General features: G+C 35.0%; 1 protein-coding gene across 2 annotated transcripts in view; it reads left to right on the plus strand.

The window, feature by feature from the left end:
- LOC110114878 overlaps positions 1 to 14217 on the plus strand; it is a 30150-nt gene extending 15933 nt beyond the window's left edge. For both annotated transcript variants that reach the window (XM_020847904.2, XM_020847903.2), the window contains exons 9-10: positions 13044 to 13532; positions 13619 to 14217. In XM_020847904.2, coding sequence (XP_020703563.1) covers positions 13044 to 13532; positions 13619 to 13900 — 771 coding nt within the window. In that variant the 3' untranslated portion in view covers positions 13901 to 14217. The remainder of the gene's footprint in view (positions 1 to 13043; positions 13533 to 13618) is intronic.
- The last annotated feature ends 7108 nt before the right edge of the window (positions 14218 to 21325 follow it).

Raw genomic sequence — 21325 nt, forward strand, 5'->3', positions numbered from 1 at the left:
TCAGATTTTTAACGTCAAACGAAGTTTCAAATCGCATTTAATTTGTTACCTAGTTGAATAAAAATCCCGTGCAAATCTCTGTTTTGAATCCCATAAATCCTACCGCAATTCCCACTGAAGCGAAAACCTCAGACATGCGTCCGCTCGATCACATCGTTTGCTGGTGCTAAAAGGAGAAAACGAGCCTTATCCGAATTTTTTTTTTTTTTTTTTTTTAACGCTTAGAGCTCCAACGCCTCCTATAAAAAATATCCCTAAGCCTGCATCGATCTGGCCTTGTCCCACGACCCCGTCCTTCTTCCTCTCTGTTCGTCACTTGCAGGAAGCCGAACACCACGACTAAGCCACACAAGCCATTCCTGCCTCCTACTCAACCTGGGATTAGGATCCTGCTGCAACAAAAGCCACGAACTCCTCTGTGCGAATCAACCTTTCCTTTCGTTAGCCAAATACACAAATCTTCATGCCCTTCTTCATTCTCCCTACTACAGTTGCCGATCCTTTCCTCTATCTTTTATCAAGCTACATTCCAAGTAAAACCTTTCTCTACCGTAGCTATCTTAAGCGGTTCCACCTTCAACGAAACACCTTTCCTCCACAAGTGTTTGCAGCAGGTTTTTTTCCTAGTTGTGAATCTCTTAGGTAAAAATCCTATTGCCGAGCTCCCTGTTTATTCACATTGCTTGTGTCTATTTGTAGCTGAATAAAGCTCACCTGCTCCACTTTATCTTTCACGTGACCTACAGCAGCCTTCTACAGCTCCAAATCTTCACTTTATTCCAAATAACTCCACCCAACGTGCCCTTTTCACAAAGCCTGTAGCCCACTTCACATAAAATCCCCTCAAGCCTTCCAAAGCAGCCTCTCACAACCAAGTTCAATGCCAAACAATTATCTCGCAAAATAAAATAAAATAAACAGTGGACTTTGGTGCCATTTTCTTCTTAGTTCCTCTTATGCTTTATTTTATAAGCACTATTAGTTAAAATCTCATTTCTATGCTTGCCATTGTTGGTTCTAAAAATAATACATATATTTTAAAAAAAATTCTGTAGCTTTATATATATATATATATATATATCAAGGTTTAATATTTCATATTCATGCTTATTATTTTATATTTTTTATATAGCTTGCGCCATATTCAAAATAGCGCGCGCTGCGCCGTGCGCTATGCGCCATGGCTTCAAATGGACCTTTGCGCCATGGTGCGCCATTCGCCGTTAACAAGTATGGACTTGAACATAAATGAGACTCAAATGATTAACTAAAAAAATTGGACCTAAATGGAATAAACTTAAACTTGAACTTCATTTGAGTATTAAAAGGATGTAACTCAAACAATCATGACTCAAACTTGCATTTCTGAACATTGAACTAGAGCTATATAAACATCTATAGGAAATTGAACTCAATTTCGAACTAGATTCGAGCTCAAATGGGCATTGAACAAATGATTTAAGTTAAAAAGTTCAACATTCAAATTGAGAGCCATGAATGTTAATCAATGAATTTGATCATGCAAATAAAATTCTATGAATAAATAAGAGACTTATATTTCAAAAGGGCATGAATTGTTGATTCATTCAGGAGGAATAATGCAAGTCCTCAATGAACTTGATGACTTACCAATGGTCATATACAAAAAATATGCAATGATCGTGACCATTTACATGCAAGCATATGTTGAAGACTTGTGGTGGATAGAATAATGCACCTATAAGCATGAACATGAATCTATTGCACATAAAATGATCCACTTACAAGCAACCGCAAGAAACTTATGAATTCTGTGAACGACTGTGAGACATATACAGGTGAATGTGCTAATGTTCTATGATCGACTTCAACGAACAAATGCATTCAAATCTGCATGGAATGAAGATTGAAGTTGGGGGCAATCTTCATGCCCATCTTACAAGAAGACATAGTATTCCCTAAAAACAATGAAGACCCTTTCAAACTACAAGCTATGTTCAAGGATAATGAAGATTGCATGATCTCTAGCATCATTTACTCATAAATGATAGTGAAGGTTCATGCAAATTGTTTGGCTTGAACAATCCACAAGGAGCATGAATGATTGTGACAATTAATATACAAGCATATGCTAAGTTTTTGTGGTAAATCAATTCTCAATTGCACACAAACATGACAAGTGATAATGGATTTGTAAAATACATATGAACTATTCATGAATGATGATAAGAATCATACAATTGGTGAGGAGCAAGAACCTATCATACACACAAAGCCTAAGCTGCATGCAGAAGAATAAAACTTGTAGTTTGAATGTTGTAGTTTGTGGAAGGACAAGGTCAACAAACTTTGATGAAAGTATTAACATTGTCACTAGATATTATTCCACAAATAATATCAGGAGAATTGCAATGAACATGGATGCTTACCGTATTAGAAGATTCATGATGAATGTTTACAAGCAACTATAAAAGACTTGTGAGTGTCCATGAACGATGACGAAATACATACAAGTGAATACATAGCTTTCAAACACAAACAATAATCCTTCCACAAGTGATTGTAGGAGACTCGTAGGCATAGCTGTCAATAGCGCGCGCTATAGCGCACGGCACGGCGCTGCACACCTACGGCGCAATGTTCATGGCGCGGCGCAGGTGTTGAAAATAGCGCACGCTATTTGCGCCATATGTGCTCCATGGCTCTTAGCACAAGGCGAAAAATAGCGCGCCAAATTTTATTTAGTAATATTTAATATCCTTATGAATATTTTTTAAATTTATTTATTTTTATGTTAAAATAATATAATTTATACTTTTAAGATATAAAAACTTTCGTTGGTTGCCCTAGTTTCACGAAAAGAGGTCTCTGCTTTCGGCCGAATCCTCTCTCCGCCGAATCCAGTCGTTTGCTCTCGCCTTCTCGCACGATTCGATCGATGCGAATCCATCTGGTTCTCTCCGCCGAATCTAGTCGTTGCTTTCGTCGTTCGCTGGTTAGTCGTTCGCTCTCGTTCCGCCGAATCCAGTTCGCTGCGAATCCTCTCTCCGCCGAATCCAGCCGCTGGTTAGTCGTTCACTCTCGCCTTCTTGCACTATTCGATCGCTGCGAATCCATCTGGTTCTCTCCGCCGAATCCAGTCGCTGCTTTTGTCGTTCGCTGGTTAGTCGTTCGCTCTCGTTCCGCCGAATCCAATTCGCTGTGAATCCTCTCTCCGCCGAATCCAGTCGCTGGTTAGTCGTTTGTTCTCTACTTCTCGCACGATTCGATTAGCTTGAATTAAGTTTAATAACGACTAAAATCTTCTCAACTTGTACAAAAAATTGAAGTTTAATAACTTTCTTAGAAAATTTTATCTTTTTAAGCTTAAAGACGAATTGAAGAGTGAGTACCATTTCCTACATATCTTCAAAATCACTATTAATTTTTCAATTCTACTCACTAGATTGACATCACTGACTCCACAACACAACTTGTTTACTGGACTAGACATCTCAAAGTTTGCAATCTTGTTTTGGGATTTAGTTTTTCATTTGGTGTATATGGTTGATTTTCTCATTTCCTGTGAACTTAATTTGCCAATGGAAGGTTCTTTTCAACAATAAATACTTCTTCATATCTTTCTCTTGTAGAGGATCTTATTTAGTCAGAAACTTTCTCATGAATAGGAACATTGCTTAGCACAATTTCTCAACTTGTATCACTAAGAAGTTGATCAACCTTGACATGCTCCATATTCTCTCAGATATAATGCTTTAGCATGCTCCATATTCTCTCGGATATTAATATCTTGCTTATTATATTTTCAAGAATTTCAAATTTTTACATAATTTATACTTGCTGGGAAATTGGGGAATAGCATGCTTTGATATAGTCACAACAATGTTTGTGTCACTAAAACATGGCTCCTGGAATTATCCTAAAATTTTATGAAGCTTCTTGGAAATTTTAATACTACTTTTTGAATTTCCTTTCCTTTTTTTTTTGGTCATGGAGCAGTATTTTTCCTTTTATCGTGGGGATATTTAAACCTGTGTTTTTTTTTGAAGATTTCCTTTTTTTGTGGTTTAGAGAAAACTAGGGGCCGAATTCTGGACTTCTCCGCCAAGTTTAATGCATGAAGAAATTGGTTTGTTTATATCAGAATTTTGTTTTCTTGCTGACTTCTTTTCTTCTACTTAGGTTTGAATATACAAACTTTTCAAAGTTGATAACTGACTCAACTTTGGCTCATTCAATCTTTCCATGTCATTTTGCACATTATTATAAAGAGAGAAGTCTGCACAAGGGATTCACTATTTTCTAGATTGATATTATTGAAAAGTTTGTTACAAAATTTTTTATTGAAATATGAAGTATTTGAATTTGTTTGCTTTTAGGTGATCATAAGATGTCAGATTCAGTTCAATCTTTAAAAAAAGATCTAGCATGGAAATATGCTATTCTGACAAATGAATCCGACAACAATAGTATGACATGCATTTTTTGTGGTAAAATAACAAAAGGAGGAATTACACGCCACAAACAACACCTTGTTGGGGGTTTTAGGAATGCAAGACCGTGCTCTAACTGTCATGATCACGTGAAGTCTGAAATTAAGGCATCCATATTGAAAAAAAAAGGATTTAAAAGAACAGTTTAATGAAACATCAAATGTCAACCTTGCTGAAGAAGAAGGAGAAGACTTTGATGCGATGGGAGATGATATTTTAGGTGCTGGACCATCCAAAATGTTACGGACTAATAAATCTAACACATCTAGTCAAAGTTCGACATTTACTTCTATCTTCAAAACATCACGACCTAAAGGTCCGTTAGACACTTTCCTTACACCAAATCCAGAAGATGTAGTAAAGCATAGAAAGGGACAATTTAGTAAAGAGATGGATGCAGCAAAAAAAGAAATGAGGGGAAGGGCTATTCAAGTGTTCAGTAGATGGATGTATGATGCTGGGATTCCATTTAATGCTGTGAAATATGATAGTTTCCTTGCTATGGTGGAGGCACTTGGACAGTTTGGACCTGGTATGAAACCTCCTAGTTATCATGAGGTACGAGTTACTTGTCTGAAGAAAGAGGTTAGACATACACATGAGCTATTACGACGCCATCAATAAGATTGTATACGATATGATTATTCTCTAATGGCAGATGGATGGACATCGAGGAATGGGAAAAGCTTAATCAATTTTCTTGTTAATTGTCTTAGAGGTAGCACATTTATAGAATCTATTGATGCTAGTTCTTACTCCAAAAATGCTGCGAAAATGTTTGAATTATTTTGCAAGTATATCGAGGTTATTGGACCACATAATGTGATCCAAGTAGTCACTAATAATGCATCCGAAAATGTTCTTGCAGGTATGTTACAACTTTTTATTTTTTACTTAAGCTGTGTTATTACATAAGAAATTTTATATATCTTAACTTAAATTATATTGACAAAACAGGAAAATTATTGATTGACAAATATCCTCATATTTATTGGACTCCTTGTGCTGCTCACTGTTTGGATTTAGTAATGGAGGACATTTTCAAAATTCAAAAGCTAAGGCGATGCTTTGAAAAAGCTGTGGCAGTACACAGTTTTATATATTCTAGGCCTTGCTTGCTTGAGTTAATGAGAAGGTGCACAAATCAAAGAGCACTTGTCAAACCCGCAAAGACTCGTTTTGCAACAGTTTTTTTAACTTTACAATGTTTTCATCAACAACAACTGAACTTGAAGAGAATGTTTACATGTGAGGAGTTTATCTTGGATCCTTATGCGAAAGAGGGTAAAGCAAAACAATCTCAACATACAATCTTACAACAATCATTTTGGAACACTATTGTGTATGCCTTAAAAATAGCTGGTCCTTTATTAAAGGTTCTTAGATTGGTTGTGGAGAGAAGAAACCCCAAATGGCTTACATATATGAAGCAATGGATAGAGCAAAAGAGGCAATTGCTGCAAGCTTCAATAACAGTGATAAGTATGATCAAGTTTTTAAAATTATTGATAGAAGATAGGAAGTGCAATTACATCGACCTCTACATGCAGCGGGACATTTTTTAAATCCTGAATATTTCTTCAATAACCCTGATATTGCCAAGGATAAGGAAATAGCTGATAGTCTTTACCAATGTATTGGAAGATTATCTTAAGATATAGCTGTAGAAGATAAAATCAGTAATGAATTAAGTTTATACATTAGAGGTGAAGGACTATTTGGTATTCCTCCAACTGTAAGACAAAGAACTACCCGATCTTCAGGTATCATTATTTACAAAAAAAACTAAGACTGATTTGCATGTATATAATATTGAAAAAAAATTCAATTCTTACAGCTGATTGGTGGTTGACATATGGACAAGGAGCTCCTAATTTATAAAGCTTTGCTATCAAAGTCCTAAGTCTAACATGTAGTTCATCCGGATGCGAACGTAATTGGAGTATTTTTGAACATGTAAGTACTTCACAATATATGTGATGCTATTTTATATATGTTTATAAATTTTTATATAGTAATGTAATAATATTTTATTTGCAGCTTCATAGCAAACGAAGAAGCAACTTGGATTATGGTCGCTTAAAGGATTTAGTTTATGTGAAATATAATAGAGCACTGATTCAGAGATTCAATCATCGTGATGTGATTGATCCTATTTCTTTGACAGAGATAGATGACGCAAATGAATGGCTAACAGGAAAATTAAATGATGAGTCTGATGAATAAAATGACTTTATTGCTGGAGAGGAAGGTTTAACTTGGACAAGTGTTGCTAAAGCTTCTGGTGTTTATGATAAAAGCTATAATATTCGAGAAAGATCTAAAGGGAAAGAGAAGAAATCTTCAATTAGGCATGATGTTGCTATTGAGAATGAGGATGAGGAGAGTGATGAAGAGGCTTATGAAGTAGGAGACAATACTGATGAAGATATTTTAACATTTGATGATGATGATGATGATTCTCAAGAAGAGTAGATTACATTCTTATTTGACCTTTAAAAAAAGATTGTAATATTTGAATTATGAGATTTTGGGATGTTTCTTAGTCGAACTTATATATGTTATTATTGTTTTTCATTATTATGATAGATTGTCTTTCATTTTTAATGATATTTCATATTCATGCTTATTATTTTATAATTCTTCTTTAGTTTGCGCCATGTTTAAAAAAGCGCGCGCCTCGCCGTGCGCTATGCGCCGTGCGCTATGCGCCATGGCTCCAAAGGGACCTTTGCGCCTTGGTGCGCCGTTCGCCGTTAACAGGTATGCTCGTAGGTGTCTGAGAATACATATGACATATCATTCACAGGCGATAATGGAAATACACTATAGAGGTGATGGGTCTTACGAATATAAATGTATATCAAAGATGTTATCCACAAAAAAAAATATGAGAGAATTGTAGTAAAATCAAATTCCTGATGAGAACGGAAGAATGGTTGTGTACACAGTGATATACCCATTATTCCAATCATCTCAAGGACTACAACAATTAGTTGAGGAACGTATGCCTCACATAGCTTTCTTAGACGGTTTGATGTATCCCCAATTGATGCAGTTTGTTAGTTCGGGTCAGTGGCCATAACTTCGAAGTACAAGGCACCAGATGTTGCCTACAAATTTCTATGAGTTCTGGAAAGAGAAAGCCAGATCAAATCAGTATCTTCAAAGATTGAGTGAGTGAGTCTCAGTTCAACCGGGTTCTGAACATTGAGTTGGATAAGATTATTAGGGCTTGCAAGTTCTTGATGAACAGTGGTCACACATCCAACATACTACCTACGGGCAAATGCAGGAGGGCTACGACAAGCACGAGCTTCTTTGAGCTGCCGTAGTATATCTGTCAGATGTCCAAAAATGCCCGCGTACACGCACTGTAATATGTATACACATATGTACACAGGGGGTAGGTGCAATCATAACACATGCATGAGCCCAGGCGAGCGTGCTATTAATATACACGTGACATCTAGGGATGCTGCGTGGGTCCATAAATGAACGTAGTTCGTGCCCGATCCTTCTATTTAGGTAGATAGGAGTCGACACGGCTCGAACTATCAAACATATATATAGTCATGGTGTCGACCGGAATATATATTTTATGCGTTCATATAAGGCCTTCAAGGCCCCCATCAAAGAAAATTCATTAACCAAACTATAAAGCCTAGGGAACCGATCCTCTGTCGAGTAGTAGACAAAGTCAACAAGGTCCAGTCAATGAAATTCTCAAATGACCCCAACACCCCGATGATGGCCGTGTTGAATGCAAATCTCAAGCGGAGGGGCTAATTCCAATTATTCAAATGCCTTCCAAGCTCCACCCAAATACCCCAAAAATCCAAAAATAAAAAAAAATCCAAATATTTAAAATTGAAAAGATCCATCAAATCATTTAAAGCAACATCCATCCACCCTCCGCAAACAGTTTGCCGAGATAGGCAAATTGAAATTTATTTCTGCTCACATAGAGCTAATTTCTAGTCGAAAATATCAATATGATTTATTCTCAAATAATTTTTTGCTAGTAAGGACATGGTACGTGCCATCTAACCGGTGGTTTTATCGCCAAATGAAATCGCAGGATAAACGATTATGACACGGGGCTCTCTAAACCGAGTAGTTTTGCCGTTAAATGGCATCACGATATAACGAATATGACCAGAGCCAATACACTTCTTATTGACGTTAAATCCTTGAGATATGAATTAGTAGGATATAATCAATAGTACACAAAACCCTATGTTAGCTAAGGTGAATTCAAATTTGTCCACTTGGGCAAATACCCACCCAATGTCTATAAGGCTCCCTTGAACGAAGCAACCTATGGCTGCCGACAAGGATCCTTCTATCAGGTTGGGTCGACTACCTTCTCTGATTAAGTAGACCATGGACCATGATGGCGCGGGACGACGGAACCATGAGATCTTGATCGGGTCCATCCATTCCCCCATCATCCGCTTTAAGTGCAAGTTGGTGAAATTCCAATTTTAAATATCCATCCTTCAAATTTCCTATCCAGAATACTTATGCTGCTACTATATGCATGATACTACGTATCTACTAATATAACTGATGTGATACAATCCCATGCGAGTTGCTTAAAGAAGTTTGCACGTTTAGGTTTAGAGGCAATAATGCGGAGTTGAACGATAAGTTAAATATTAAAGTGGTACATAGCGTAGGTTATCTTACATGCATAGAAGTTAAGTTCAAAGGATAGCCAACTTAATCCAACATTGCATACATGGGTAGTTCCAACAATAGATTCCAATACTAACAATAAGATTAGTTTATGAAAGATCCCTCACACAACTCTTCTAATTACTAGGCTTTAGCGGAATGCATTAATATGATCTTCATAAAGATAATAAATTCACATTCAAGGATGTAACTATGAAGATAGCAAATCGGATGTTGAGTTTACCCAAAGACAAGAGAGATACACACTCCTGCAGGATGATTTGAGTGTTGGGGACGACTAGGACAGCCACCATGAGCTTCCTCGCACCACCTATTAGCCACGACAAGGTGTGGATCTTCAAGACAGCAGCAGTTTCTGTTTTGGACAGATTCTGGACATCATTTGGAACCTTCCGGATGAAGCTATGGTGCTAGGAGATCTGTAGAATCAGTGGACAGCAAGTTGTAGAAGAGCGTCCAGCAGTTGGAAGGTTTTAAGAGGCAGGAATTTAAGTTTCCCTCGCTGGAATTCTTCCGGATATCATTGGACAGCAACCAGGATTTGTGGGCAGCAATTTCGTCTTCCCAAAATAGCAATAATGGGTCTTCCACGGGTTGAGGGAGCAAGACAATCGGCTGAATTTCAGGCTGCAGTGTTAGGAAGAAGAGGGCTCCACGTTGGATTGAGTTTGGAGAAGAGTTAGTGGAAGAAAATTAGGGAGAGGGGCTTTGGAAGTTTCGGCCAGCAGCAGGGAATGAGTTAAACTCTTTCCTAGAGAAGTCAGGGCCCATCAATTGAAGCCCATTAAGGTGTGGCCGGCGGTTTCAAGAGAGAGGGAGAGGGAATAAATGCTAATCCTGAAATTAAATTCAGAATTTGAGAGGTTTTGGGGGGAAATCAATTTGAAATTTGATTTCAAATTGAGCTGTAATCAATGCATTAATTGGGAATTGAATGGGGCTCCAACCAAGGGGAGGCCGGCGGCATGTGGAGAGAGGGGAAGAGTGTGGGAGCCATTGATGGGTTTACAAATCAGCACATGAGAGTTAGGAAAGCTTATGATGAAGTCCATTTGAATTTGAATTTCGTCATAATGCAAATTTAAGAACTTTCCTTATTAGGAATTTCCAAATATGGAAAGTTTTTGAATTTCAAATTTTGAAATTCAAAAATCGGTAGCTTCTTTATTTATTGCTAGGCCACAATCAAGGAGCCATTATGATGATTGACATCTTCATCATGGCTTGGGGCAAGGTGGTGGCCGGCGGCCAAAGGAGGAAGAGGGGGCTTGCCGTTGGGTTGGGGTTTTCTTGATGGAGCTTGGGTTGTAGCGGAGGAAGCTAGTGGATAAAATGGTGGATGATTGGATCTCGGGTAGGGCTTGGTGTGGGGAGGAGGAAAACAAGAGTTTGAGATGAAAACAATAGGATAAAATAAACCACGAGTCGAGGACGCTTCCAACGACTGGCGGGTACTGCTTTTGCCCTCACCTTGGGCTTTTCCTAGAACTTACACAGAGATCTAGGAGAGTTGAACTCACTAAGAGATCAAGAAAATATGAACTCACAAAGAGAACACAAAGAGAAGAATTTCATTTTCAATAATCATCATCCTTCAATACAAAAAAGCTAGCCTATAAATAGGCCTCATGAAAAGAAAAATAACAAAGACTAAAATCGTGGTTTAAAATTGCGCAATATGAGGCTTGCCTTGAGGCCCGCCTTTGCGCAATTCCAGTAAAAAACGCCTCGATGCTTACGCCTTGAGTTTTTTTATAAGGCTTACGCCTCAACTTGGTTGAGGCCCGCCTCGCCTCACTGGCATGAGGCTTTCGCCTCACATTATATATATTAAAACTTACATAAATCTTGAAGTAAATGTCCGACATTGGACTCAATAGGAGAGGAGGAAGGGGAGAGAGCAGTTCATCATAATGATGATTCAAATGAAGAACCCCTTAGTGATGACAGTGCTGATGACTTATAAGTTCCTATGTGATATGTCATTGCTATTTATTTTTGGAAATTGAAATTATATTTTAATGAAAAGAATACTGGGATTTGGGAAAGATAGAATTTTGAGTTGAACTATATTTTATGTTATCTTATTATTGGGATATTTTGATTTCACTTCATATCTTATGCTTTTTTATGTTTAATATTATTCACTCATTAGTATATAAAAATTTATCATTTTATGTTTACGCAATCTTTTGTTTTTGAGGCTTACGCCTCGCCTCACGAATGAAAAACGCCTCTATACCCGAATACGCAATTTTAAACATTGACTAAAATGCCCTTCGGGCTACAACACTACATGACCACCCATAAGGGTATAAATGGAAAAACAACAATATAAAATAAACTAGTACAAAAACATATAAATAAATAACTCAAGATCGTAGCCGTTGATCTCCGATGTCCTCATCAATTAGATACATCAATAACGTATCTAATTGACAACTAGCCTTAATCAAAACTTCTCTCTCGTTATCGGGAGGAGTAATTAACTATAGGGGCTTGCGCCTATAGGAAACCAGAACTCAGATTATAAAGTCCTCGCAAAATGACAGCGAAATCTCTTGGTATTGTTTTATCTATAAGCCCATCTCTGCCTTCCCAAAATTTACCCCGGAACTTAAATCTGTTAAAACTACCCCCGAAGAAAAGCAGCGGGGGAGGTCGAGGCCGAATTTTCGGAGCTCACATTTAGGAAGGATTTTTTATGGAGTTAGGAGGGAAATTTGAATGTAGGAGCTATTTAGGGTTTTCCTTTTGATTTGTATGCATTAAATAGTTTGTTTTCCTAAGATCAGGGAATCTTGAATTTGGCTGAAATTTAAGATCTCTTAGTTTATTTAGGCTCTAGCGGCGTCTAGAGATTTGGGAGAGAAAGATCCTCCTCTTGGTTAGAGGATCAATTGTATCTTGGTATTTTTCTATTTCCATTTCATCAATTAATACAAATTATTTACTGTTTTTATGATTTTGTGTGGATTTTTGTGGAGAATTCTCAGTGTTTTTCGAAGTTTGGTAGGAAATACTTGAGATCTACAAGTGTTTCCTATCAGCATTCTCACAAAAAGAGTGTTGGAATAAAAAGAGTATTGGAATGATATTAATATGTTGGATCGTTATTGCTTAGTTGAATAGGAGCTTAGAATTAGCATGTCCACGTTTTAAAGTTGGTTTCTAACGTTTTGAAGCTGGTTTCTAACATAAATGATTGCCAGGCTAAGCAAATTTAAGATGTCCTACTTCAAGTGATAATATATGCTTTGGCTATGTGCGGCCACAATAATACACCCTCTCAAGTTGTTCAAATGATCACTTGTGGATTCACAAAGATTTTAGAAGGTTGGTGAGATAACTATTTAAATGATATAGAATGAGTAGAGCTTTTAAGAAACCATTAAATAGGAGTCTTAAAGAACTAATTTTCATAGAAGAACAAAATAATGATGTAAAAATTGATTGAAAAAATTTTAGCTGAATTAATTTTAAAGTTGTATAAAGGTAAAGTTTTAGATACATAAGCGGTACTTTTTAAAATTGGTAGTCATAAGAGATATTTAAGATTTGAATTTCTCTTGGCATTCTCACCAAAAGAGTGTTGACGATATTAATATATTGGATCATTATTGCTTAGTTGAATAGGAACTTAGAATTAGCATGTCCACATTTTGGAGCTTGTTTCTAGCTTTTCTACAGGTACATGGAGTACTCAAAACAACGACGCTCATGTTATTTTAGTTTCCGTTCTTCTAATAAAAGTTGAATGCCTAATGGTTTCCCTACAGATTGAGGCCTTCGGTTATTGTAGAAGTTTGGATTCTCTATTCATCGTTCCTGCTTTATTCCATTTTCCTTACTCGAGTTTGTCTCATGCAGGTGAAACCAAATGCTTTCTCCGATCACCAGTCACAGGCTCCTCAAAGTTCCCCTAACACCAGCATCACCACTGGCCATGCAGTCCCTCAACATCTTCCTTTACACCCTTATTCTCAAGCAACACTGCCTTTAGCGCCATTTGCTAATATGATTAGCTACCCATTCCTGCCACAGAGCTACACTTACCTACCTTCAGCAGCTTTCCCTCAAGCGTACACAACCAACGATCCCTTTCACCAGTCTCCAGCTGCAGCGCACAACACTGCCTTAAAATATACACTCCCTCAAAATAAAAGTAGCATTTCGGTGGCTAGCTTACCGCAGCCTGCAGCAGTAGCTTCTGGGTATGGAAGCTTCAGTGGCTCAACTAATATCCCTGTAAATTTTTCCTTAAATCCTTCCAGCACTCCCACAAGTACAACATTAGGATTCAGTGAAGCTTTGAGCTCTCAATACAAAGAAGTAGCACATTACCTCTCCCTTCAGCAGGTAAAAATTCATTTACACTGCACTTTAAATCTGTTGATTTTTTTATTTTTTATTTTTTATTTCATAACCAACATTGCCTCTGCTAGAATGAGAGTTCTCCCATGTGGGTCCATGGAGGCATTTCCAGAACTGTGTCACCTCTTCCTCCCAATACTTTCTATGGCTTCCAAGGGCAGAATCAGCATAGCAGCTTCCGGCAGGCTCAGCAGCCCTCACACTATGGGCAGATGGGATACCTTAATTTCTTCCAGAACCAGCTAGGCGGACAGTCTCAAGAACAGCAACTGAATTCTAACGAGGTAAACCTGAATGGTTCTCAGGGGAATCCCTCTCAGCAATCTCACCAGCTCTGGCAACATGGCTACTAATGCAGATTAACTTATTTTAAGCATATCAGCTGCACTTTTTCTCGAGCATGCTGGCCCGGTTGAGTGTTTCATTTTGATCTACTGTATATAAAATGACGGAACCTTGAATGCTGCTATTCTCCATCTTGAAATCGATGTATTCTAGACAATGAGTGTTTTTTTTTTTTTTTAAATCTTTGTCGCAGGCGTGCCTTGTGGAACTAATTTAACCTTGCTTTTCCTTTTTGTTTTTTGAAGTTAAACATCGAAGGGTTCTTGTTCCTGTGATGGATAGTTTAAATTAATCCAAAAGTTTCTGATTTCTGTTTTCTTGAGGATACTTGGAAAGTAATCCCATCCAATGCTTCTGAGGTTTTCTTTGAGACGACTTTTTTATTATTTTTTAAAGCAATTTTTAATACTAAAATTAATTCTTTTATTAAAAAATTACTGTAAGAAACAATAAGAAAGCCATTCCAAACGAAGCTCGAGTTTGTGCCTTCACAGTTGATGTTACAATCTTGCATTTTGATTTGCTTTATGAATTACATTCTGCCTGTCATTTGAAATTCTCTTACAGATATTTCAATGAGTATGTGCTCTGATTTTAATTTCAAAGTTTTGAGAGAAAATTAGAGCATTTCATACATTACTTCCAGCAGGAACGGGTAAGCATAATCATTGTCATTATAGTAGTTCGAATTCTTTTCACTAGGATTCTCCTATTTATTTTCAGTAGGTGCACTACAAGTTCGAGCACATTTTTGATACAATTTAGAGATACATTTGTGTGTAATTGATATGATTTAGAGATATTACAGGGACTCTTCTTGCTTTGCTTGGGCTTTGTTCGTGACAGCTTTCTTAAAAGTAACTTTTTAGTAAAAAAATTAATTTTTGTACTACAAAGTTGCTTTAAGAAGCAGTAAGAAAGCTTTGGGACTACTTTCTTACTGCTTCTTAAAGCAGCTTTTTAGTACAAAAAAATTTTGAGCTTGAATTTTTTATATTAAAAAGTTATTTTATAAAGCAGTAAGAAAGTCGTTCCAAACAAAACATTAGTCTTTCCGTTGATCATATGATCACAATTCAATCTTATATGATGCATATTTATCTAAAGAGCATAAATATCAAATTATAGTATATTTGTGGGCTTAATAATGATGCTTAGGCTTTAATTTCGTCATCATTGTCACATCATGGAATTATTTCAATTATTTGGAGCTAATTTTATGATTTTTTTTTGTTTGTTAAACTTGTTCTTTAGAAAGCATATTGAACAAACGCTAATGATGTTATTTAAGATCTACACTTTCAAAATTTCTAACACTTATTTTATGTTATTGTGTAATGGTTGCCTTTTTACCTTCACCCTTCATTCCAAATCACCTATGTATATTTTTAATTATCTCAAAAATTCATTCTTATTATTCCTACTTGCCTTAATATAGTTTATTTTTTATTTTGTGCACACATCTATTTTAATATTTTGATTTTATCTTCACACAATTTAGCTATCAACAATCATTTTACTACCCTACCCAACATAGATTAATATAATTTTATTAACCTAATTATAATTTTATAGTCTACTTATAAATCTTCATGATATCATCTCATCTTATAATATATCTAGAACACTTCTCTATCTGAACTACCTACTTTAAACTCTAAAAAAATTATCTTCACCTAAATATTCAAATTTTTATATAAATTTAAGTATACATCACAATTCATTTTTTATGAAGTGTTAATACTTTTATGCTAGTGAGAAGTTTTTTCAAGAAGAATTCTTAAGGTATTTAATTTTAGAAAATATTGATTAGCAATGTTCATTAAACCCAATGGCTCAAGAGAAGTTAGAAACTATGTCACATCAAATATTTTTATTTAAATTTTTAAGTAGCAGTGAGGCTGATATCTTACCCAAATAAGAAAAATGTTTAACTTAAGCGTTTTTGGCATTAAAAAATGATGGTTAGATAATCTGTCATTGAATGAGTAAAAATAATAGATAAATCCTGCATCTTTAAATGAGTAATATTTTGCTGCTTTTCAAATATTCTGTTGTAAAAATATTGTGTTAGCTCGGATTAATGCTTTGTTTGGAACAACTTTTTCGATACATTATTTTCCAGACAATAATTATAATTATATTTGGCTACTATTTTTTCACTATTTTTCAGAAATTTATGTAATGAAAAAACTGTTTTTAAAATAATTTCACAAAATTTTATGAAATATTATACTCATCTCAAAATGATGTATAAATATAGTGATAAATTTTTCAAAATGGGATAGATTACAAGGACTATTTGTAGGAGATCAATTTTGACATGTAATTTATAAAAAGAGATTTGATGAGGACTTAAAAAATTGATCATTTATTAAGATAAGAGAACCAAGATGTTATCGCTTTGAACAATTTCATAAGAAAAATGGAAAACCCTAATATTTTTTGTAGTTTATTGTTTGTGTTATGGAGAGTTAAAGGTCAAGTTCAAGACATAGTCATTATAAACTTATTATCATAACAGTGATGTGCGCAATTGCACGATATTGACCCTCAGTTGATGACTGAGCAATAATTTGTTGTTTCTTTGAACTCCATGATATGTCATTGTGTCTAACGAAGATAATGCGAGAATTGATGTTTTTACTATGCATAATGTTAGCAGCTCAATAGATATTTTAGGATCCATGAAGAGACAAAGGTGAGTGACAATGAAAAAAATAAGACATGACGTATGGTAGCTCAGCGATAGCATATCATGAGTTTGGAGCACTCCAATGTTCAATGTGCTAATCCTATAAGCCCGTGTGAGCCATGTGTGGCTTACTATTAACTTGATGAATATGAATAAAGTATGATGTCTTTTAATATGGTTTGTTAGTGCTCCTAAAGGTTGCTTGAAGATTAGGAACCAAGTTAGGGATGATTGATGGCATTATGTGCCAAACAAATTTGTAACTTTGTTTACTTGGAGATAAACTGAATAAAATATGCTAAAATACATTTTTATATAATATTATTTTTAATAATATGCATATAATGTAAAATGATAATATTATTTTATAGTACCAATATATGTAGTGATTAGGCTATCAAACTTTAACTTTATTGAGAACTATAAAGCACGTTTCCGTGAATTACAAGCACATGTTAAAGATATTGTACTATTTAGATCATATTGTATGATGTAATATATATATCTAGCGAATAAAGGCAACTGAAAAATCCGTCGTGCCACTTAATGTTGTAGAATTTTCACTTGTGTTTCTATCGGAAATTTTGTCAATTAGAGCCCTATTTTTCTGTTACGGCCTACCTCGCCCATTTGTCATGAAAAATGAATCTCTCTTATCTCCTAGTTTTATCATCGCTTGGGGCTCGTTTAACATCATTTTTTAAACAAGTTAATTTATTTGATAATATAAAGATAAATCTTCTTTTTTATTATTTTTTTATCAATTAATTTTTTTTGTTTGATTTTATACATAATTGACATAAAATTTGATGATTGATGTTGTTTATTTTCAAAAAATTTCTTTAGATTTGAGTTTTATGATATGTAACCCAGTTCATGTGTCATTGTGCCGGTAATTCCTAAGTTATAGGCTTGGTATATAATTGATCTCAATAAGTTTCAAATAAAAATTCATTCCACATTAGCTTATATAGTTAGATTTGTGAAATTAGCCTAAATGATTAGTTAGTTGGAGAAAATTTGGTTAAGTAAACATATCTGCTTGTCCAAGTATTTCCGTATTAAATTTGAAAAACTTGATTGAATTCAATAGGATTAGTTCTAAATAAGAAAATATGTTTGTTTATATGTAATTTGAGCTAATATTCACCCACCCAATTTTGGTGCTTACACTTGTTAGATCATATTTCACATAGATATCTTAAGCCAAAGGTTGTGGATGTATAATCGATTATTTTCTAGACAAAAGGCCTTAACAGATGCATTCGTCAAGGAAGTCAAAATTTTCTTTCACGCTACCTGCAAATTACCTTCATTTTTATCTGAAGGGAGGTTCAAGTGTCTAATGTGCATGTGACTAGGTTATGTAGGTGTGTGTGATAGGCAAATGTATTTGAAATATGCTTAAATTTTCTTTTATATAAAAGCCCACTAAATAACACAAGTGCATGTGTCGACCAAGTAATAAAAAATGATATGAAAGAATGTCTATCTCATGAGGAAGTGCTATACTATAATACAAATGTTCTAATATTATCTACTCTAGCTATAATGTTTATCCTACTAATCAAAAATCAAGTATTGGATTATGCCTCTACTAAAAATTGCAAGAGAATATATAACATACCAATTGATAAAATATTTTAGACTAATGATCATGAAGTTCAAAAGCATTCCTAAATAGACTTATAAGTTGGTTGTGAATTAGAGCATATACATCCTTAGAGCTCCATGGAGACTGTAAGGAAGTTAAAAAGGTTTATAGCCCTCGTATAGTTATTATTTCTCTATAGACTCTAGAACACTAAACATCCTATATCTATATATGCAAGAGTTCCATTTCAATACTTCTAAGTGTTCCAATATTCCTCCATCGTGATAATATATGACACCATATTTTAAATCTACATATGACCATTGCATAAATTAAATTAAGAACGGGAGATATTGAAAATATCAATCAATTAATTAAAGCAAAATAGTCTACAATAGTACTAACAAATGATTCATACCATTAGCCCAAAACTAGGAATTGGTCAGCTATAGAATTAAAATAGAACAACACAAAATTCATTGATTACATAAAAGAGAAAGTATAAGATTCAAAGTGAAAATAAATATCACCTAGATATTACAAGTTCACTCTCCACACTCCTTCCTTACTCCAAAAATCTGCTTGCTCACAACAAGATAGGCTAGTGATCTCCAAATGATGTATTTTTCTCTTCCTTGGCCTCTCTTAGACTTTACTTTAAGGTGGCACTTCACTTAAGCTATTAGAACTCACTGTAATGACTAAACCCATCTAAAATGATAGGACCCACTATTGAAATGAATTAAAAAATTATTTATACTACTAAATAAATAAACTCACACACAACAATGTTATAAAACTAACTAGCGCATCAGTGCTACTAAGTGGGCTCTGTCGCGGTACTGAACTAACTCAGCATGGCTATTTTGGCAGAATCGATGCCTCTTTTGGCTAAAGCGATGTGACATCTTATTTTGGAAACTGCTCCACCATAGTGCTAAAAAAGTTGAGAACTACGACACTTGAATGTGTAATCCGGTGTGTGGCATTGTTAAGTTTGATTCTCTGACACTCAAATTTTTGAGACTATGGTACATTGATGTTGATTTCTAGCGCAACAGGGTTATAAAGCAATATAATACTAACCTTGGCTCTGCTAAGGCATTGAATTAGTTAACATTTTTTCCAAGGCTCCAACACTATGATTTTCTGAGCTGGCATCAGGATGTTATGGATACTAGCATTGATATGTCGTGGATGCAGCGATGCTAATAATTGGAGATCTATGGCTTTGGTTCAACAATTATGAATTTTTTTCTTTTTGCTGAGACATTCATGCACAATAACACCTAAAAATAATATTTTCACTGATATTTAAGATACTTAAATACTATTTAATTTACAAAATTTAGTATAGCTTACTCTTGACGAGATTATGCTTAATATATATCATAAAGGATTCTTGCTAGATTATTGGTTATGGACTTCACATATAGAGTGCGAGCTACATTTTGACTCTCAATGTGATCTCTCAATAAGTTCCAAGATAGTTAAGGAAGAAAATACAAGGGCATACAAAGAGATGTTTGTTAATGCAACAAGCCCTTAATTTGGAGAATATATATATAAACCAACAACAAGGAACACTCAAAACATTTATGAATTATTGTTTGCTGCTCAATATATAATTTGGGATGGATGTACCACACACTCCAAGTTATTAGTCATTGTTAGGATGTTTAGTATTAAGACAAAGCATAACGTTCCTCATGAGTGTCTCAACCAATTTGCTAGGCTACTTAAGGAAACCAATCATATAGACAAACTAATTCTCATTGATTCATAAAGGACTAAGAATTAAATTTTCATATTGGGTTTGATTGCTATAAAAATAGATTTTTATATCAATGATTGTATGTTGTACTACAAGGATGACTTTATGGAAATAGCTTTTTGTCATTTTAGTACACCTCAATTTAAACTAAAATCAAGGATACTATAAAAATAGAAGGATGTTTCGTATAATTGGTTATCTTATTTACCTATCATTCCAAAGCTTCAACAAGCTATATTACATAACAAAATATTTTTCAACTAGGTGTTCTTACTCATCCATCAGTTATTACAGCCTTGAAGCACTTCGACCAAACACATTCTTACTTTGTTTTTGTGCCATATAATATAAGGTTGGGATTATGTGCAGATGATTTTACTCCTTACAGTCAATTAACCTCACCTTATGTGTGTTGGCAAGTTAGTAACACCCTACAATCATCCACTAAAGATGGATATGACTACCACTTACATGTTTCTCACCTTAATCATACTTGGGCTACATAATAAAATAATAATAATAATAAATGTGTTCTTATAGCCATTGATCGATGACCAAATATTTATGTGGGAAGAATGTATGAAAGAAACTTTATTAGTGGTGAGGAATAATTAGAAGAGGTTGATATTTATACTCTACAGGAAAAATCTTTATTTTTGGCATACTTTATGATGAATAAAAGTCTGTTAAAAATATCGGTGGCAAAAACGACAGTATTTTGACAGAGAATGTCCGACAGGATTTTCAACATATATACCGCGAGAAAGTTTTCTGTGAAATAGTATTTGGGTATGCTACCGACCTATTTTAAGCTAACAAAATAAGCTACCAAAAATTTTGCTGGAAAGTTTTCGGTGGAATGGCGGCAGAATATCCGCCAACCTACTTAATTCCATCAAATAATTTTTGGCAAAATTTCATCCAAATACATTTTTGGTGAAATTTCCTCCATAAACATTTTCGGCGAATAATCCACTGGTTGTACTATTGGATCAAGCACTATTTCCCATTCCCATTACTATTTATTATCGTCCGCCCCCTTATTACATGATTTCTCCCATTCTCGCTCCCTTTCACTGCTCTAGTTTGCATAAGTCATCTCTTTTGGTTCACCATCTCATTTACCATTATTTTCTTCCATTTGCTTCCTCGTTCATCGTGGTACCTCCACTCATTGTCTCATTCATCGCTATTATGCTTACGTTTTTCAACCTCAACCATTTCGGTTTGAGCATTTTTTTTCCTTGCTTCAATAGAAATTTCTCTAGAGAGACACTTTACTTTAGGGATAGAATGAGAAAAGAGCATATGCATGAAAATGTAAGGCTAGTTCCAATGATATTTAAGATTAAAAAGAGCCACCTTATATA

The sequence above is a fragment of the Dendrobium catenatum genome, unplaced genomic scaffold (assembly GCF_001605985.2).
Source record: "Dendrobium catenatum unplaced genomic scaffold, ASM160598v2 fragScaff_scaffold_133, whole genome shotgun sequence".
NCBI lineage: Eukaryota > Viridiplantae > Streptophyta > Magnoliopsida > Asparagales > Orchidaceae > Dendrobium > Dendrobium catenatum.